Source organism: Berghia stephanieae, chromosome 2 (assembly GCF_034508935.2).
Source record: "Berghia stephanieae isolate SIO BIC M18660-M18661 chromosome 2, UCSD_Bste_1.3, whole genome shotgun sequence".
Classification (NCBI taxonomy): domain Eukaryota; kingdom Metazoa; phylum Mollusca; class Gastropoda; order Nudibranchia; family Aeolidiidae; genus Berghia; species Berghia stephanieae.
The window spans coordinates 6,750,363-6,772,398 of record NC_088361.1 but is presented as its reverse complement, the minus strand read 5'-3'; the positions used below and the strand labels follow the sequence as shown (position 1 = coordinate 6,772,398).

Here is a 22,036-nt window from a genome sequence, read left to right as displayed (position 1 = left end):
GCAAAGATTACAAGGATCATATTGTGTGATGGTTAAGGAAGCAGTTGTGGTGATGGTGATGTAAGTAATAGTAGCAGAGACAGCAAACTAATAATTTAGTTAAATAATTTTAATATTTTTTTTGCAAACAGAGAAAAATGGGAGGACCCAAGGAAAAAAGGGAGGAACCTCCAAAAAGGAGGAATTCCTCGGATCCGCGGAAGATTGGCATCACTGAGGGAGGAGGATTACACCACAACTGCCCCACAATGCAGTCGCCAGGATTTATCCAGTTGATTTTTCAGAATGTTATTTCTCTGGCTTTGGAGATGATAGGTGATGCCATTCCATTGACTGCAGCATAGATTCCAGCTCATATTCATCGCTTGAAATGATTCTGCATAAAATTGATTTATATATCAATAAGCTGCAGTAGACAGTACATCAATCCACTCTTTTGTCTTTGGATCATGTGTCAGTTGTTTAGGTATCCACAGCATTAACATTTGAATATTCAAGCAGATCAATTAGGCAGTGTACTTCTATGATCTATGGCTCAAAAATCAAGCTGTTGCAGGATTATCAATTGAAATCCGCTGGAGGAGGGGGAGGGGAGGGGGGAGGATAAAGAGGAGAACTAGGAGAAGGGGAAGGCGAGAAGGAGTAGGTGGAGGAGAGGGAGGAAGAGTTGGAGAAGGGAAGTGAAGAAGGATGATAATAACATTGATGATGAAATTCAAAAAATCCTAAAAGAATAGTTTGTAGATATAACGCAATTCAAATTGATTTGAAATTGCTTAGACTCTATATCCATTCAAAGCACACAAATAAAAAGGAATTTCACAGTCACAACCTACCCCCAAAGAAACTACGAAATGGATCTTCATCTCCAAAAAACTCTCTGAAGATTTCCTCTGGGCTACGGAAAGAGAAACTGAATCCTGGAGAACCATTGAAGAAGAAGTCACTGTCTGGCCCACTGCTGCCACCACCTCCACCTCTGTGTAAACCGTCTCTTCCATACAGGTTGTAGGCATCTCGTTTTTTAGCTGAGTAAAGAAAACAAAGAAAAATCCATGTTTATCTTAAATTAAATTGGTAACATCAGATAAACCGTATCAAAAGCACTGGAAACATTTATCAAAGCAAATTTTTCAATTCACCATGGCAAAAATGAGATATTTTCAACTTGCAAAAAACTTAACTCCTACAATGGATTGAAGATAAAAGCGAGCATGGTGGAAACAAGTAAGATGAAAAAAAATGTCTACAATAATTGATAATATACATTTAGTCACCCGACAGTTAAAGACCTACAAGTGCAGTAGAAGTAGAATCTGCATAATTTCTAATCCCTCTGAAAATGCTGTCATCCTGAAAAGTTTTAATCATTACCAACACAAAAATGGACATGCAGCAGTCTCTTACAGTATATTGATTGTATGCAATTAAGTAAAATGCTCATCAGTTCTGGCTGCTAAAACAGAACTAGCCCACAAAGCTTTGGGCAACCTTAAACTTTTTATAGTCTATAAGATAGAATGTAGATAAATAATTACCTCTCCTGATCTACAATTTTTAAAAAAGACCTGGGTGCAGCTATGTGGTCTTGTGGCATGATACTCGTTTTTGGATCGGAAGGTCCTGGATTCAAGCCTTGCTCTGTGCATAGTTGAGTCCTTGGAAAAGGCTCTTTACTCACATTGTCTGACTGTACTCAGGTGTAAAATGAGTACCTGGCTTAACAGCATTGTCTCTGAAAAAAATTTTTAATATCACCTAACAGGCGGCATGTCCCATCCTCTACGTTAAGTGTTGCTGTTGGTCAGGGACCCCTTGTAAAGCGCATTGAGCATTTTAGTGGATTCACGCTATATAAAAGCTCAATTAACTTCATAAATTCTAAGGGTGAATCAAATTTCCTAAAATGTACATGTACATCAAATAAACAAGGTTGACAAAATTGACTAGCCATTGTCTGCAATTAAAAATTACATCTGTATGCCAAGTTAAATACATAAATACAATCAGACCTCTCACACCAGTTACTCATGGCCCAGAGGAAATGGGCGGCCACAGAAAGAGAAGTAATTGATATAATGAATTTAATAATAGCTGAAAAATCATATAAGAGTGAAAATGAGGTGCCAGCATTAGGCTTCTCTAAAAACAATTATTTAGAAGTAAATTTATTCGGAAGTGTGTGTCCAAACGAAATAAGACTTGTCAACCTATAATCATAAATCAAAAGTATTTTTTCCCGCCACCTTGCCCCCTTCACCAAAATCCACCCCCAACCCTATCTTTTGTTGTTTTTATTTTTCATAATTAATTTTCATTAAGCTGTCAATAAATGTCACAACTTTCCGGATGAATAAACTTACAGAAGGCAAATGATGCTTGTAACAACAGGTGTCATGCCACGTCCTGCATGTGCTGCTGTTGGCCAGGGATGCCTTGTAAAGCGCTTTGAGCATGTTTAGTGGACCTTGTGCTATATAAAAGCTCAATTTTATTTTTTTTTAAGATAATTTTTATTTATCCTTTAACAGATCAGGACTGACCTAATACTCAAAAATGCATCTTAATCCTTAACTTCATCCTTTGAATGTGTCACAAGAGAGAAAAACAATCTAATAAACAGCTAATGTCACTTTTTCAATAAATTCATTATTGCACACCCCTGTAAATTTTCTCATATATGTATATTTTGGAAGAAATTGCATATCAGTTTTGCGCCAGTGAGCAGGTGTGCGAAACAAAACTTACGATCTGAAAGTATATCATAAGCCTCTGATATTTCTTGGAATTTTTTCTTTGCTTCGTCCTTTTTGTCTGGATTTTTGTCTGGGTGCCATTTCAGTGCAAGTTTTCTATACCTGTAGAGGAGAACAGAAAAGGAAATTGAGAGAGAGGGATAACAGGTAAAAAGAGGAAAGTCTCAACTAACCTAGTTGTTGGATGTTTCTATTAAGTCTCATCTAAAAACTAAAATAATTTATGAAAAGCTGAAAATCTTATTATAACTGAATATTTTATTTATACAATACTCATTAATATTGAGACTTTTCCAGTCTTGATTTTGGGAGGCCCATGTCAGACATTGTGTTTGATATCAAACTCTAAATGACTACAACTCGGAGATCTGTTTTGTTTAATTCTAATTATCAAAGCATTCCTGATCAAATGACATTAACTACAATGCTTCATTCTTAAAACCAATATTATTACTATCCTGGAATATTTGAAATTTATTGCAGTTTATGACACAATTTTCTTCCTTCCAGATAAAACTATAAAACGCTAGTCTAAATTGATTTTCCAGCTAATTTTACTATTTCAGATTTCAGGTTCAAGTTTAGGGGACACTCGCAGATGGATTGTGTTCCAATTATTCCATTGGAAAAAAAAATGACCCATACGCAAATGATTCAATTAAATTATTGATTATATTTTATTATGCCGATTATAAACAAACCTCAAAGTATTAAATCAAAATAAAATTTTATTGATTAAATTTGTTACTTTAGTTCCGGCTCCTAATCTATTGTAAAGTTATATTCACATACAAACATTGCATTAATCATTACTTTTTTTTTTCCTCACATTTTCACTGTTTGCTTTTATTGTCCTTGAGAACATATAATGAAAACCAAAAGTTAAATGTCACAGCTCTGTGGTTAAATAATAAAAAAGCATGTTAATGAAAAAAAACTAAAAAACGCTTTTTTATATAATATGAGACTGTTCCAACTCAGCCATTTAAATGATGTGGTCAACCTCATGGAAATAGGCTCCCATATTTAGCAAGTTCAGTGACTGATGGAGGAAGAGGAGGACGACAAAGACAAATTTGATGACAACGACGATGAACAGAATTAACAATACATATCGGTCAACATTTCAAAGATCTAAAACGGGACACCTTAATGCACAATACTCTCCAGACCGAAAAAAGCAGTATTTTTGGACTATTACTATTATACAACATAATCTAGATTAAGAGCTTTTCTGTTCCATGTTTTAATTTGTTTGTCAAACACATAATCCTGGGACATGCAGGGTCATTTCCATACACAAAAACATTCAAATTCATATTCTTTAAATTTTTCTCAAAATTGCCAAATCGGGACAGTCCCATTTTTAACAGGACAATTGGCCACTATGAAAATATTTAGTTAAGAGAGGTTAGCATTGTGACTTACGCCTTTTTGATTTCTTGTTCTGTAGCATTCTTGTCCACCCCTAAAACCTCATAATAATATAAATCTGGATTGTATGAGGCTGGCATGGCGCAGCTCTGTAATTTCAGATATTCTCGTTTTTCCAATAAGTTAATTCTTGGTATGATTTTAACTCTGGGGACAACACTTGCTCAACACACCTAAGACAACCTGAGGAAGAAAGAGAGAAAAAGAAAGAATTTGAAAAAATGGTGAACGGAATACAGTGTATCCCCACACTCATGGAACTATTTTGAATGCTTATAAAACTCCGCAATATTAAAGGCAATTTGATGAAATTTTGCTTCGTGTATGCAAAAAAAAACCCAAAAAAACTAACAAATCCAAACATTTAATAAAGTAAACAAATATAATTTTTTTTCACCAATGAACTCCTAGTAAATATTCTCTTCTTGTTGGCATAAAAAGTTCTTAGCATCAGGATCTGTCACTGATATTTTGATAAACAAAGAATAGGTCAGCTTGTTAAGTGAGGAATTCCGTCAAGTAATTTATATCTACAAAAAAAAAAAAAAACGACCTTACTATGACATATTAACAGCTTGAAACTGACACCCCCCCCCCCCAAACTCTCTCTCTCTCTGTGTCTCTCTCTCTCTCTCTCTCTCTCTCTCTCTCTCTCTCTCTCTCTCTCTCTATCTCTCTCTCTCTCTCTCTTTCTTTCTGTATGTCCATCCCACCCATTCGTCTGTCCATCCATCCATCCATCCATCTATCTATCTATCTATATATCTGTCTATCTATCTATCTATCTATCTATCTATCTATCTATCTATCTATCTATCTATCTATCTATCTATCTATCTATCTATCTGTGTACCTACCTACCCCTCGCCCTTTCCTTTCATACATAAATACATCAACACGAGAAGGAAACAAAATAGAAGCTATCCAAACACACCAATAGACATTTTTTGTGCACTACGTCAATCGTATAGGCAAGACATCAAAGGCACGGGCGATGACGAATGCCTGCCATTCCTACCCTTCAAACCAGCAGGTACGAGGGAGGGAGGGAGGGAACATGGAAAGCAGGCAAGTAGCATCTGCCGTTAACGGTAAACCATAGCAGTAGCATTATATATATATAGTGAGTGAGTAGTGGGTCAGGTGGGAAGTGAAATGGATGAAATGGATTGGATAAAGATGATAGTAATCATTTATCGTGATTATGTGGGCGTTGATATGATATTGCCGATCGATATCTACTATGAAAAATACTAATCACAATACTAGACAAAACCAGACGGCAGAATGTGGGAGTATAAAAAAAATATAATATTATTAATATTTTCCAATCAAACTGTTCACACCTAATCCATGTGTTTATCACACGACACGGTGTGAGAGTAGAAAACGAATCCCTAGAAGAGAAATTCGAGTATAATATATTATACACAATAAATCACAGTGGACTTCAATCCTTGATAGTGAGTCAGAAGTTATGGGTGCCCCATCTCTATGTTTGTGATATGCGTGTGCTGGTGTGTGCATTTGTGTGTTTACGTGCTTAAGTATTTGTGCGTGCGCGCATATTATTTGTGAGCCGCAACCAGGACCAAGTACTTATTTTTTTAAATGACATTCATTAACCGACCGTGTTTCTTCTTATCAAAATTGAAATGGCATCGACAGCCTACGTACATAAATTAATCTTCTTTTTTTTTAATGGGTTAACTTATCGCTGCCTCCCACACAAAAAGAATAATACAAATCATTTATCCCTTATGGGGCAGCGTGGCTCAGCGGTACGGTCTTTGCCTCGTACCCGGAAGGAACCGAGTTCGATCACCCGCCACTGCGCTGTGTGGCCTTGAGCACCTCGCCCTAGCTCAATTTGCGGCGATGTACTGCGGCTGACGCCTGGGTTATTCCAGTATTCCCTTGGAATGGACCCTAGAGACAAATTTCCCCTATGGGATGAATAAAGGGAATTTTATTTTATTTTTTATTTTATTTATTTATACACATTACTATATCGAAACGTCTGATCGATTGCGACTTGACCATTGTTTACGCCTTTAACGTCTTCGTGTCGTCCATGTGTTTTTTACTTGTTCGCGTATTTAATCATAAATTACAACACACAAGGAATAACAGCCGTACGGTTCAATTCGTCGGTTTTTTCCGGTCCTTGAAAGATTCATTGCTTTATTTCCCATGCACATAATGCGTCCATATAGAGGCAAAAGATGTATCAATGCTGATTGACGAGGCCAGCTTCTTATACCGATGTCAAAGTATGCATAGAAGACCTAATTGAAGACTAACTAGGTGGAAACCTATAACTATAATAATATCAGGCAATTCGAAAAGAGACGAAGAGACCACAGCCTAAGATATTACCTTGGTGGAATTGAATTGAATGAGACGCGTGTGGAATAGACCATTGACAACGGAACAGAAATTTTCCCTGGAGAAGTACAAAATGATTTATTGTGCAGATTAATATTTTCATCATGTTAACGACAAAATCTGTTGGAAATGAATATGGACTCCACACGACAAGAAACCTCACGAGTTGTTTTAAAAAGACGCTTATTATAAGAACATTAATGAGATGAATGAGAAGCTTAATTATTCTTGAATTATTCCTCAGTATTATTCCTTTGTTGCATATCGACGGTTATAAATGCTATATTAACATGCAAGAATCTCAATGGCTAGAAATGCAGCTAAACGAAGGCTTTTGACACAGACAAACATGAAGGAAATCACATAGATATTCTTGATCAACTACCTAGACGACCTTATTGGGGGGTCAAACGAAAGCCAGATTGATGTCCTCAAGCGTGTAAAGTGAGATGCGAGACACGGAAGGGGTAGACCCCCCCCCCCAGGAAAGCCTATAGAATGCCAACAGATCCACATAAAATGACGGGAACGATATCAATTCCCAGTTATTGAGAGAAAGAGAGAAAGAGATAGAGAGATAGAGAGGAAGAGAGAGAGAGAGAGAGAGAGAGAGAGAGAGAGAGAGAGAGAGAGAAAGCGAGAGAGAGAGAGAGAGCGAGAGAGAGAGAGAGAGAGAAAGAGAAAGAGAGAGAGAAAGCGAGAGAGAGAGAGAGAGAGAGATCCCCCAAAAATATTTTGAGACTCTACATTTGGATAAACCTCTCTCACTAAATAGTCGTCCCGTCCCTGGTGAGCGACATGCAAACACTGTAAGAGAGTATGACAAAGTAGTTAAGACCGTAAAAAGACCCAATATAGCGCTGGAAAACTATCTTCGTTTGTTACAATGCGAGGGCTATCCAAAGGTAGAGTCAAAATCACAATGGGCCTTTGCTATTCCGAGTTAAAGTCCCGCATCGGTGACTTGGATGAAAGGACCTGGAACGCTAGTGTGTATGGTTAAAGAACTAACAGAGAAGGAACAAACATTAACGGTTATGTTAATATATTAATGGTCACCCGTGAATTATTGAAATACACCCACACAAACTAATAAAAGCAAGATCCAAGCGAGATTGACATATTCCTGTCCCCTGAGGCAAACTGATCAAACATGATAAAGTAACCCAACCGCGGTCACGAAGCTTTAAATCTATTTTGTTCCCTATCACAACAATTCTGGTTTTTAAATGATTCTGATTGGAATGGCAATCTTGAATGTTGTACTCCCGACTACAATATGTAATTAAAATATCACAATGATTTTATGTTGTCTGATTGGATCGATCGTCATAACGTAATGTGTGAGCACGATTTGAAGCTGCTGCCACGTCTCGGCCACAAGCGCTGAACGAGGTAATGAATGCGGCCCATCGTAACCTTGGTTACACTTTCACCTATACTAGGACTTGTCTTTTGACGTCATTAAAAAAACGTGAGCTTTTATATAGTGCAATATCCACTAAACGTGATCAAGGCGCTTAACAAATGGTCCCTGATCTTACTTACTTACTTATCCGAACCAGCGACCACCTGAGCTCTAGCCCTTCGGTCTTGTGCCATGACGTAGAAGTTAGACGTCTTTTGTAGTTGTTCCAGGTGACTATAAAGTGTGTTACTGATGCTTGGATTTGGTGGGAGGAATGTGCATCTCAGGTCTTCAAGAGGTATTCAAGCAAGTGGTGTGTTACTGTTTCATTGGGGTGTTGACATAGGGGGCAGGAAGGGGATGTGTCTTTTGTAATTTTGCTTAAATGGTTGTTGATCGGTATGTGTGTGTTCTTAGTTGAAAGATGATGCTTTGCTGGTGTCTTCTGAGCTTATTTAGGCAATCAGTCTTTACAGGAGTGGTCATATGGGAAAACATACATCTACCCGTCGTGCTCATTGCCCAACTGTTCATCCATTCTTCTCTCTTATTTGTTTTGATTATTTGTTTCGCTGTGTCTAAGGATACTGGAATTGATGATTGTAAAAGTGTTGATCCGAGTCTGGCTAGTCTGTCTGCATTGTCATTTCCTGGTATATTTGAATGTCCCGGTATCCACTGGAGAGATAAGTCTACTCTGTGGCCCATCGTAACCTTGGTTACACTTTCACCTGTACTAGGACTTGTCTTTTGACGTCATTAAAAAAACGTGAGCTTTTATATAGTGCAATATCCACTAAACGTGATCAAGGCGCTTAACAAATGGTCCCTGATCAAACAGTAACACGTTACATGTAGGGAGTGACACGACGCCTGTTAGGTGATATTTTTTTTTTTCGTACAGAGACAACGTTGTTAACGGCCATGTACTCATTTTATACATGAGTACGTGAGAGAATGTGAGCAAACAGCTTTTTCCAAGAAGTCAACTATGCGCCGAGCGAAGCTCGAACCCAGGACCCTCCGATACGAAAGCGAGTGTCCTACCACAAGACGACATAGCCACACTAGATTAGAGCACCGCTGTCGTTGGTTGTGCTGAAGGAGAAAAAAAAAAAAAAAAGATCCGACTGGCTGAACTAGTGAATATATCTCACGATTTGTTTTCTGCGGTGGTCATCGACTTGTCTTTTTAAGCAATTTTTAAAAATATATATGAGCTTACAAAGGCTACGGGCCGATCGTAATACATACAATACATGGGCCATCGGCTCGGTACAATGAACACAAAGAACAATCCCAACGAGGTTAACTTCATTCTGCAAAGTTTTCAGTTAAATTATAATCAAATCCGGGAAACAGTAAAAACTGTTATTAAATTCGAAATCATAGCAAATGTAACAATAATTTCAAAAAGACTTTTTGTTTGTTTGTTTATTTTGTTAGGGTATGTGTGTTTTGTTTGTTTATTTTGTTAGGGTGTGTGTGTTTTGTTTGTTTGTTTGTTTTTGTTGTTGCTTTTTATTTTATTTTATTTTTATTTATTTATTTTTTTTTTTGGGGGGGGGGTTCTGAATTTGTTTTGTTTTCTCTCTTTTTTTTTTCTTTACCAACAGAGAAAGGATGATTTTTATTTAATCAATATGGCGGCATTATACGATTTGATGGTTACTAACTCCCCCTAGAAACTGTCGTTTGTCAAGAAAATGAATTGATACTAATGATCAACAACAAGCATCCGGACTGTCAGTCAGAGAATTATGATCACCATCATCATCAACTCACCTTTTGGCAAATCGATCCAACCAAATAGATAACAACGAAGAATCACATTATGCTCTGATCAGGAAATGAAAATGTTCCAACACGTCATGTAATAATAATTTAAACCAAAAAAAAAATAAAAAAATAAAATTAACCCTATTAAACAACAGCCGTTTAAAAACTGAAGTATAATTTTCCCAGTCTCAATGAAGACGGAAGAAAAATCGATGCGAAATACACAGGCTCCTAATAATCACCATTATTCGTATATGCTTTAATTTATGTAAGGACACACAACCAGTCCCGAGGAAGAAGCAAAATACAGTTCATCGTAAATCCAACAGTCTTTAAGGATTAAAATTATCCAATTTGAAAGCGACAGATTGAAGAAAATAATCGCACACAATAATACAGCAAATTCACAAAATTCGAAGCAAGAAAAAGCTTATCCCAATGGGAATAATAATAATAATAATAATAATAATAATAATAATAATAATAATAATAATAATAATAATAATAATAATAATAATAATAATAATAATAATAATAATAATAATAGAGAAGGTAGTTGTGACAGTGCGAGAATGTAGTTTGTGATAGTACTAGGGTTGTTGCAGATGCTCTCGAGATTTAATGTAAATCTCCCTAACTCGCACAAGGTTATCTTGCTTGGAACTGGAAGGGCAAAGTAAATACCGCACTGTACACTAAGTGCTCGTGATCGTTTCTTTATCTCGTCTTTGTATCCCTGTGTTAATGCACCTGTCTGCGTATGGTTATAATATTATATATCCTATTCTGCACTCCAGACACATCAAGTCAATTTTCTGCCAATACATTTTTCATTCTAGAATTTGATAAGAAACGAGAAGTGACATGTTACATATAATGATTGCATGATTGCGGATAGATCGAGACCGTAGAGACCTTTACATAACAGTAACAGAATCTCCAATATTATATTATGTACTTAAATTTCCTGAGGAAATAAGATAATAATATCTTAAGACCGATACCTCCCCTTACACACAACGAACCTAACTTTTCGGCCTGTTCAGAAGCAATGCTAATCTTTTCCTTTTCTTTTATAATGGTAAATGGTAGTTACTACGCAGCGAAACAAAACATAAATAAATAAATAGAGAAATGATGATGATGATAATACTAATAATAATAATAATAAGAAGAAGAAGAAGAAGAAGAAGAAGAAGAAGAAGAAGAAGAAGAAGAAGAAGAAGAAGAAGAAGAAGAAGAAGAAGAAGAAGAAGAAGAAGAAGAAGAAGAAGAAGAAGAAGAAAAAGAAGAAGAAGAAGAAAAAGAAGAAGAAGAAGAAGAAGAAGAAGAAGAATGGAAAACTAAAGATATCGGCTTATGATCGAACAAAACAGTTTCGTCAAGCTGTCGCCAGTTTTCAGTGACAGGTCTTCTTCAACTTTCAAATTACATAAATTTGAATTATGTACATGTTTACAAATGCTTTTCTATTTAGAGATCATATACAAATACACCATTTTAGAAATTGGGACAAGTGCTACCGCTGTTATTTGACATATCATTTGATATATACAATGGAAAGGGGTTATGGTTTTTCTAACGTGTTCACAATTAAAACTACACTTCAAACACGTGAAACGATATTAAATGTAGACATTCACGAATTCTGGCTGTTTCGAATCTACAACGGGTCGAATAATGACTAACATGGAATACGTTTAATCTTTAATTAAAATATAAATTGTATACTTAATATCGTGCTTAGAATAGACAGATTAAAAAAAAATAATAATTTGGTCAGGACTTAACAATAAATCTCTACTAATTCCAAGGAATACAAGCTACTTTCATCAGCTAAATTAAACATAAAACGACAAGAACCCAGCTGACATTGATCCCGATCTGAAGTCCAATTGTGGAGGGGAGAGGGGAGTATTAAATTGACAATATTACGATTTAAATTTAAGAGTGTATATGAAAGTGAAAGTGAAAGGTAGGGGACTCCTCAGAGACAGGATAAGCTAAGTGGCAATAAATAATATTTATAAAACTCTTGGCCCACGATGCATTTTAAGCGCAATACATACAGTATTCCCATATGAATCAGATGTGAAAGAGTGTCTGACTATAGAAAAGGGCGGATATTACAAATGTATATATACAAAAAGGCGCCTAACTGGGGATACATACTGGTTAGAATGAAATTGAGATTGAGGTATCTATGGTGACTTAATAATGGAAATAAAACGACAAATTGTAAAACACGTGTATCATGCGCCCATGGCCTCCAACCAGGGGGATAGGTTGCGCAATATAAATGTGTATTATTATTATTATTATTATTATTATTATTATTATTATTATTATTATTATTATCATAGAGAAACCGTGGCACCATCACTTATAAACTTTAAAACTGTCGTTATATTTACAAAGTTACGACGGCCGGTGGCAAATTTTAACAAATTGAAAACATGAGACAGAGTTGTCGAAGTAAGATAACCCATCATAATCTACAATGGATATAATTTTAATTTTAACCCGAAGCTCTATAGGGGGCGGTGGTGGATCGTAACACAACAAGAACTGTCTATATTTAAAATGCAGGGCAAGTCGTCCAATTTTAGACCCGGTTTCATGACATTGGCATGACTCATTGACTTCCGAGCGGCACCTGTACCTATTAATAGAGAGCTACCTGATGTAAAAAAAAAAAAAAAAGGGGGGGGGGGGGGGGGGGGGCTGCCTGTGTAGGGATGGAAGGATGGATGGATTTGTGAATAACGGGTGGTTACTTGGACTGTAGAGATTTGGAATGTGAATGTAAGTATCGTTTCGGGGTTTTTTCAATGGCTCAATTCCGATTCAACGCAATAAGCTAATCATGTAGTGAAGCAACAACGATCGACCGATCTACCCCCCCCCCCCTAACTTCTCCATGTCGATTAATTTCGTCACCAATACTGTTTTGAAACGAACCGTTGAAATCGAGCGAGAATAAACAATCTGGTCCAACATGAACGACAACAATAACGACACAATAAATAAATAAGTAATGCACGTATTTCCCGTCGTCACTCTTCTTTGCATACAATGAACGTGCAGGAGGGAGGGGAGGGGAGGTGGGGAGCCTCAAGGTAGTAGTTGATGAGAATAAACTTTCAATCCTTTTTTTTTTTTTTTAAGTATTCAACGAATGTATGAGGCGAATCGAGCGGAAGATATCAGCCTGATGCACATGGTGGTTACTCAGGCCCCGAGTGATGAGTATGAAAGAGAAAGGAATAAGAAAGACGAAACCTTAAAAATAAACCCATTAGCTGTCCGCAACATAAAATGGACACATTGATTCGATGGAAGGTGACAGTCAGTATACACTAACACTAAGGGTTTGCTATCATTGCTATCTGGACTAGCTACGTCAGAAGCGACGGGGTGGTGAAATCTAGCCGGTGAAATAATGAAAATACATATTATTATAGGAAAGAAGACAACGTCATAGGTAAATAGAAACGGAGGATTAAATGGGTAATGAGTTGAATGAAGAAGGGCCGAAGGGCAGACGTAGAAAAATGTTAACAAACACTTGATCGTAAAGAATGTTAGCGCCTTGATTAGAATTACAACTCTTGATGTCAAAAATACACTACCCCACTTATTCTTGTCAATCAGATATCTGACACAGATGGCAAATAGTTCAAGTAATATAATAATAATAATGACATTTATGTTTTCAAGTCGGTTTTAAAAAATGTTAGAAGCAAGATTAGAAAAAAAAAATATCTAAAAAACAATGACGTGCAGTGCCTGTATACAACAGCTACATTTATTTTAAAAAATCGAACTAAAGAGTGTTGAAGATGATGATGACAATAATGATAATTAAGAAGAAGAAGAAGAAGAAGAAGAAGAAGAAGAAGAAGAAGAAGAAGAAGAAGAAGAAGAAGAAGAAGAAGAAGAGGAGGAGGAGGAGAAAGAGGAGGAAACATTTTTTTCTTCTGTTCGTGCTTATGTATATGGTTCTGTGATAGGACCCCCCCCCCCCCCCCCAAAAAAAAAAACAAAAAAAAAAACAAAAAAAAAAAACAAAAAAAAATAAAAAAAAACAAAAAAAACAAACAAAATAGTTAATTAAATAACATAGCTCCAAGACTGAACACTGAAAGGAATATATTCAAATAACAAACACTCCCAAATTTTAATATTCTATTTATAATCAACTATAGAGAGATAATTGTAAGAAAAAAAACTGACAGAATCCCTGACCCTCCGACAAATGGTCAACTAATCATTTTTTAGAACATGGACACAAAGCCACAGAGAACGAAAAAATCTGATGGGATTGGGGAAAGAGAAAGCAAAAAATTGACCTCCCTCGCATGGCAAAACAAGACAAAATATAGTATGGATTTACAGATCCCTGGAAGAAGGGAAGTGATAAGTGAACTACTCTATCATTTAATGACACAGTGTGACAAGGCCGTAATGAAGCAAAGGTAAATAAATAAAACTCTAAAAAAAAGGAGACAAATAAAAAAGGGACTGATGTTTAAAAAATGATAACTGAAAAAAAAAAATATATAAAAAAAAAAAAGCGGCACATACTTAAAAACCCTCATCCGTTCTCCAAAAAAAAATTCTACCACGAGATTGAGCAGTGGATTGGTTTTTAAATATTGTATTTAAAATTAACTTACAGCTAGGGAAGTAGATTGCTATAAGGAATTCACCCAATGCACTATCATCATTTAAGGCTATACAATCCAAGGTGTGAAAATATAATCAGTATGAAAGTACAATTAAAGCACACATTATCTATAATTTTGCACTTGGTCAATTGGACCTATAGAACATAATTATACAACTATAGACACAGCAAGTGTTAAAATCCAAGTACGACCAGTTTTATCGGGTGATTGCTCATGTAAACATGTGTCAAGTTTGATATAAACCAATTACTGGGTATACATCACACATACCTTACATTTCAAACCTCATACAAGACCACCCACTAATCAGACCTGCTACCATAGCAAACCATAACTCAAAGATTAAGAATATTAGTCGGACATATATCCAAATAACAAACAAACTGTACCATGAAAAAAATAAAAAGAGAAAAAAAAAAAGGATAAGTTTTGGTGCAAGAGTAATAAAAATTCTGAAAAGGTGCCTACAATACAAGTACAAGTGTCAGACAATGAAAAATAATAAGTTTAAATCAGCCTTCCTTGACTTGGGATAAAATCTCAACCTGATGAAAGATCAGACATGCTACCATTAATAAAGAGATAACTCAATAGTAGGATGACTCGATGCTTGAATTTTTCAAAATATAAACTTTCTCACCATTTATAAAAACAGTGTAAAATGATAAAATGTATCAGAAGACGGACTTTTAATGGAAAATATGAATGAAAGTGAAAAATTAAGGTACGAGCTAAGATGCAAGGTAGAAAACCAGAAATTGTATGAAAAATTAAAAAGAAATACACAATAAAAAATATTCAGCTAAAAATCAGCCTCTCTTCTCAGACCTTCTGATCATTAGCCTCAGAGGGTTCAAAAATCAAGTTTTAACAGATATATTCACTATCTTAGCCTATTCGATTGAAAAGCAATCATTCAGTATGGGAACCAAGTTATTATAAATCCAAAGTATAAATATTTGGGCAGATATATGTTAACAAATGAGAGCTCCATACATTCATACCTAGAGGAGCGACCAATGTCAGCAACCTAAATTTTGATTGAATACGCATATGTTTAAAATGAAACATCAATGTTTCCAACAAGGAGCTGCAAACCCATATCACTAGTATTTATCAGACTATTGAATGAGACTATTAAAATCGTATTAAAATTTTTTTGAGACCAAAAAGATAAGCGTTATGTCAGAGTTAGAGTGGGGAAAAAAATCCCTTCTGTTATAAAAGAACCAACATAAATAAATAAGGCAACCGAACTGAAAGAAAAGGAACTAGCATACTAAAATCTGGTGAAATAAAAAATCTTCATCAGGAAAGTAAAGGACAAAGATGTTTTAAAAAATAGATTCATGAGGCCAGTAGAACAGGCATTAATCCCTGTTTCAATTGCAAGCAAGAAGCCAACTGCAGCAACTGTTTGCTACCCTCCTTCTTCAACTCCTTCGCAGCCAATGACAATGATATCATGTTGACCACAAATGCTGCACCCTGTTGCTGTTGTATGAATTAATACAATGAGACATAGTGTACCAATCTGAATCTATCATGATCAATGGAGGGGAAATCTCACGTCTATCAATTGCAGTGTCAATGATGTATGTTGTCAATATTAATATGTGTGCCGAGTTTGCTTGTTAAAATGTCTGATTTAGTGGGAATAATGATTTATTGATTTACTCACAAAGTAATTTTTTTTTAAAGGGGTAAAGTATTACATTTTTCTGGTGTAAGTGATAGTGATACATTTTTGAGAATTTTTTTTTAATGGGCTAACCAGAGGATCCAAAAATATTTGGAAGAGAAATTTTTATCAACCAGATGCTCATGAGCACTTGTCAGTGGCTTGTTCCGTGGGTGAGGCAAAGTGAGACAAAAAGACTGATAAGTAGTGATGGGTGCTGATTGGTATAGGGCAATTCCATGTGTAACTGATGCAACAACCAGGGCAATCATACTTATCTCAAAATCAAAATTTTGATGACAGAGAATTCATTTATATGAGTTTCAACTTGTAGACAGCAACTATGACTAGTCATTTTTAATCAATTTCATTTACACCAAAAACATGATACTTAAAGACAATCTTTTGAGGAGAAAGTAAGAGATTGATTGAGTAAAAAAAAAAAAAGTCTTGGCAAAAGAGTAGTTGAATTGAGATAGATGCATCAGACCAGAGTACTGACTAAAAACGTGTATGGAATAACTCACTACAAACCAAGATGTTTACCATCAGAGATATTAACCGGTGAAAGTAAAAACATCGGAAAATTTTGATGACAGAGAATTCATTTATATATGAGCTTCAACTTGTAGACAGCAACTATGACTAGTCATTTTTAATCAATTTCATTTACACCAAAAACATGATACTTAAAGACAATCTTTTGAGGAGAAAGTAAGAGATTGATTGAGTAAAAAAAAAAAGTCTTGGCAAAAGAGTAGTTGAATTGAGATAGATGCATCAGACCAGAGTACTGACTAAAAACGTGTATGGAATAACTCACTACAAACCAAGATGTTTACATCAGTGATATTAACCGGTGAAAGTAAAAACATCGGAAAATTTTTTTCAGTTCCACAGTTCCACCCTTTGCAGACTGCCAGTATTGCCTCCCTCCTTGTTTGCGCATACACATTCAAGTTCAAGTTACTTTTGCGCACACACATTGGAGTTGAGTCCAAATAGCCACGGAAGAATTCAGGCTCGAGTCCAAATTGCACTTCATGTGAAAAATGTGCTAAGTTTTAGATATAGATTAGTAATCGATAATCAGGTGTTGTAAGGAGTGGGAGCTAAAGATGTACGATTATAATTGTAGACTTGTAAATGAGCTCTATAAAAATTGACTGAAACTCTTCGTATCGTATCAGAAAAATCCAAAGAATCGAGATGAATAGTAAACAGCAAGCTCACTTGAGCAAAGCAATGGTAGATAACTAATTTACGTGGCAATTAATTAGGCAACATACAATTGTTTCTTATAGTAGGTACCCACATCAGTGAAGAAACGGTCAACCAGTTTGTTTACAACGTGAGGCAATCGAGATGTGCTTGTAGCAATCATATAACTTTCGATTCGAAGGTGTCTTCATAACGCACTTCTAGCTTTCGCATTAAACTTTTTCATATTTTTAGGTTCTACCAAGTAAATGTGGTCAATTTTGGCTTAGACGAAACAGTGAAATTTATCGCTCGGCGGCTCAGTTAAAATTGGCTACCATTGGGATCACGATAGGTTTGGAAAGTGAAAAGATAATTTCACAAAGGCTGTGTGAAAATACACTGGGGTGTGTTCAGACACGGCAATTCTAAGAAGCGTCGCTTAGCCTTGGCAATATATCCATCGTAAATATAAACGGCCCTTGAGCTATGCATAGTCCTGTGGAACATTCCTAATTACTTCACGGTCATTCGACTACGATTCATGAATTCTTTCTCTCTTCTTCATTTCTTTCTTTCCTTTTTAAAAATATTTGAATTTGACGAATTGACTGATTTCAGTTAATTGACTGAGAATTTACAGGTCTATAATTGCGATAGTGTAAGCTGGAAACTGAAAGGATCTTCAACTGTTCACATTCAAATGATATGGAAAAATAAGGATGAAGTTATAAACCTTGAATTAATATCATCATAAACAAGTGATCTAGTCATAGAATTGAAACAGTTGATAATTTGGCCCTATCTAATATAAATTATTTTATAAAGGTGATGGCGATAGGTCTGAGCTAAGGTCTTGTGTGGAGGATAAGGCTAAGGGGATCATTAAAATTTAAAAATCATAAATAAATGATAATAAATCATCATAGATCAGTCATACATTCATACATTAATTCATTTAGACATCTAGATAGAATGACTTTAATTTCTAGAAACGATGACATAAAGTTCCAAAAACTAAAAACATTACAAATGAATAATGAAGTAGACATGAATCAGTGAAATATTTGAATTATAATGATTGAATTTTGATAATAATTTTAAAAAAAGTGGCTGGTGACTCAGCTCAGAGTTTCGACTCAGTCAGTCTTGACTGCTGGTGAATCTGGGAACTGACTGAAAACAAACCATTTTGAGTTTGAGCCTGCTGAGTGACTTGGGCCAACTCGAGTTTACAATCGTAATCATCATGTCATATCACTATCACAATCTTAGTCATTTGCGACTTATCAACATAAATCAAACGGCGAATCCAAAGTAATGTGTCTGTTGTGTATATTTTTGTTGATCAAGTCTGGGCGAAGAACTCACAATTTCCGTTGTTAGAAATTAGAAGTTGGGAAAATTTAAGCAAATTTAAACCATTTTGTTGTTACGGTAGCTCCAGTTTTAAATATTTAACAGGAGAAAAAAAATCAGAATTGATAACAATAATTGGTTCTGGTAAGCTAGAAAACGGGATTCAAGAGGTATCTTACCTTTTTCTTTCAACCTTATCCAACAACCGACATTAGGCTTCTCTCAAGTTTCTAGTCTATTTTTGGACAGTCAGTTCTCGTCATTTCTCGACGCCAAAACACGAAACGGACGAAATTTATTGCACTATCACACAGACAGGAAACAAAACAGATAAACATAATTTTACTTTTTTTAAATTTTTTTTTTATTTTTTTTTTTTTGTTTGTTTGTTTAATATGTTCTATTCATGGGTCTATTGTTCTAATGTTAATCGGAACACACCTTTATTAATTTGAACGAAATGATCGATTTCAAAGCTTCTGCAAGCGATCTAAGAATTCTTTTTCTCCAAGTAATCAAAAACACCAAAATTCGAAAGGAACAAGAATAGTCATATCGTGTACTAAAATGAACACCCAAAAAAAGTCGGCTAATTGTACAACTGTTTGGTCTTGTTGTATTGCACTCGCCTTCAGACCGCCAGGTTTCGAGTTCCGCTCTGAGCAGCGCATAATTGAGTTCTTTGAAAAGGCTCATTACTCACATTCTCTCATCGTACTCAGGTTTGAAATGAGTATAGGACCTGCGAAAGAAACCGTGTCGCCCGTATATTCAATACCCTAGGTACCTCTTTGGATTTACAGGGGAATATTGGTAAAGCATTTTGAATACGTTTAGTGGATATAACACAATACAAATGCTCAAGTTAAAAAATGCTTGAGAGTTGCTGTTGGCTTGGGATCCCTTGCAAAGCGCCTGTTCTTAACTCACAAAGGAATAGATAGTTCGAAGATGACGTCACTCAGGCCTTTGTTATTGTTTTTGCCATCCGCGTTTGTGAGTTGTTCTCACTAAACTGTATTAACCAGACTATAAAAGTTCATGGTTACACAGAGTTTGTGTGTTGGTCCGTTATACTTCCGGATGGCAATGTTGTGAACTCCTTGGCCAAACGCATTCTATCTATAGAGTCTCTCACCATTCATTTCTTTAATATGGTAATATTATGCCATATGGTAAATTTCTGCTATTTGCCGATCAGGGTGAGCAACAAATGATTAATGAGAGCGCAGGTAACGATGCAATGATTGATTTGCTTTTGACTAGGCATGCCGCGTTGATTAAAATTGTATAATGTATTGCGAATAATTGGGAACAAGATTCATGTGTCCTTTATTCATTTGGCCCTTTTCGATATACTACAGGTGTAGTGCAATTCCGTATGAATATGAAGTTATGATAAGGATATTTTTCATCTACCACCTGACGACACACCTGAAATATTAAATGTGCCACACGTCGAGGAGCTGCCTAACAGCAAGTGCGCTTCATCAGTGAACTTTCCACTTGTCCCACATGTACCCGATGTGGGCAAGAACCGGAAATGGCAGAGCATCTAGTTGAATGGTGTGTTGTGACGATGCTACCGGGCGGGTTCGCGACGGTGCACGAGTGCGGACCGGACTTTGTTTGCTGATTGGATCGATCGCAATGACATCTATACTATATGAAGTCCTAGGTCGATCGTCACAACATAGTGGTGTGAGAACCATAAGAGGCTGCTGCCAACGAATGAAAAATTGAAGTTTAGACAGACCAATTAAAGGAATCCCTGTATTGCTAGATATAAATATATAATATAGCCACCGCAAAAGATATGTGTTGTCTTGACAGGCTGCTCCAATCGAAGGCTACGCTCCAATGGAGGCCACAAGCGGAACCGGTTAATTGCAAAGCCGCTTTATTGGAATCCTATTTCTGCGTAACCCGGTGCTGTTCCGATCAAGCGGCTGGCAGGATTAGCAGCAATAGCAGCAGTAGTAGTAGTAGTAGTAGTAGTAGTAGTAGTAGTAGTAGTAGTAGTAGTAGTAGTAGTAGTAGTAGTAGTTGTTGTTGTTGTTGTTGTTGTAGTAGTAGTAGTAGTAGTAGTAGTAGTAGTAGTAGTAGTAGTAGTAGTAGTAGTAGTAGCAGCAATAGTAATGGGCTATGGAGATGGAGTTTATCTCGATTTGTATGGCGTTAAATGGACTGGACTGGAGCAAATGATTGCCTTTGGATAGGACAGTAGACTGTCTCAATGTACTTTCCGCCAAATCCAACAGACCTAGCTCACCCAAACACTAATGAGTGAATAGAGGAAAATGCAAAATTTCTTTCCTCATGGCATACTCTTCGGTTGCTTAATCGCCGACTCGGACCTATTTAGATTGTACACGTGTAAACCAGGTCACGGTTCCATACAATCATTTATAACATCGAATATAAGTATCTCTCTCATCTATTTTCGTTTGTTTGGAATTTTTTAGTTATTTCTTTGTAACGTCTCATCTTATAGTAAAGTCACGACAGTTTGCTTTAAATAGAGTGCAATACATAGCCAGAGATGAGGTGAGTAGAAAAGTGCCAGAAGACAATAGAGAATAAAAAAAATTTCGCGGCGGTGATGGGGTTTGAACCTGCGACCTTATTGGTACGACAACTCCGCCGGGCCGGTGAGAGCGTGACTCTACCGTATAAGCTATCCACGAATACAAAAATATTCGTTTCAAACTCAGGCCATTCCTAGAGCTCTCTCTCTCTCTCTCTCTCTCTCTCTCTCTCTCTCTCTCTCTCTCTCTCTCTCTCTCTCTCACCGACTACTTACTGGAGACCGCGGGTCTAACACACAACCATCGCGAAGTTGCCTGTCCAGCAGTTAAGCTTAATAGCCAATATTCTCAACACAAACATATAACATAGAAACAATTGAGACAGTGAGTATGCTACGGTATATGGGGTGAATTTTTAATTCAGAAAAGTGAGTGGAGCAGGCACTTATGTTGGTAACAACAAGAGAACAATACATAGCCAGATACCTTGCCAACATTTAAGACATCTTTTACAATCATTGTCTGTGTTTAACATGACCGGAAATCCACCCACTTGTTTATTTTGGTTACTCTTTTACGAATGAGGATAAAAATTCACGTTAGATCCATATTTAGGAGATTATCATAACAATTCATGACTGCATTGATGAATGCATGAAACCAAGAACGTAACGAACACTGACAGGAATATAAAATGGCATCTAGCTGTGAAAAGTTAGATCAGTTGGTAAAAGATTACCTTTTGTTTAGAGGGTTTTCTGCAACATTCAAAGCATTGGAGCAAGAGCTGAAAACCGACAAAGACAAGGGAT

General features: G+C 36.2%; 2 protein-coding genes across 7 annotated transcripts in view; one reads left to right on the top strand and one right to left on the bottom strand.

Annotated features, from left to right (window-relative positions):
* Window positions 1-18,984, bottom strand: part of LOC144964230 (dnaJ homolog subfamily B member 6-like) — a 42,605-nt gene extending 23,621 nt beyond the window's left edge. For 4 of the 5 annotated variants that reach the window (XM_078898277.1, XM_078898279.1, XM_078898278.1 and 1 more), the window contains exons 1-4: window positions 18,876-18,984; window positions 4,185-4,373; window positions 2,749-2,858; window positions 837-1,028 (exon numbers count right to left, since the gene is read on the bottom strand). In XM_078898277.1, the coding sequence (XP_078754403.1) occupies window positions 837-1,028; window positions 2,749-2,858; window positions 4,185-4,270 (388 nt within the window). In that variant the 5' untranslated portion in view covers window positions 4,271-4,373; window positions 18,876-18,984. The remainder of the gene's footprint in view (window positions 1-836; window positions 1,029-2,748; window positions 2,859-4,184; window positions 4,374-18,875) is intronic. The other variant, XM_078898281.1, reaches the window with a different exon arrangement.
* A 2,339-nt stretch (window positions 18,985-21,323) lies between these two features.
* The window catches only part of LOC144964229 (WD repeat-containing protein 91-like), a 21,672-nt gene continuing 20,959 nt past the window's right edge, over window positions 21,324-22,036 (top strand). Inside the window, exon 1 of one of the 2 annotated variants that reach the window (XM_078898276.1) lies at window positions 21,324-21,608. Coding sequence is in view for 1 of the 2 variants with exons in the window: in XM_078898275.1 (XP_078754401.1) it covers window positions 21,919-22,036 (118 nt within the window). In the remaining variant the exon portion in view is untranslated. Of the gene's footprint in view, window positions 21,609-21,850 lie in introns of those variants that run through there. The other variant, XM_078898275.1, reaches the window with a different exon arrangement.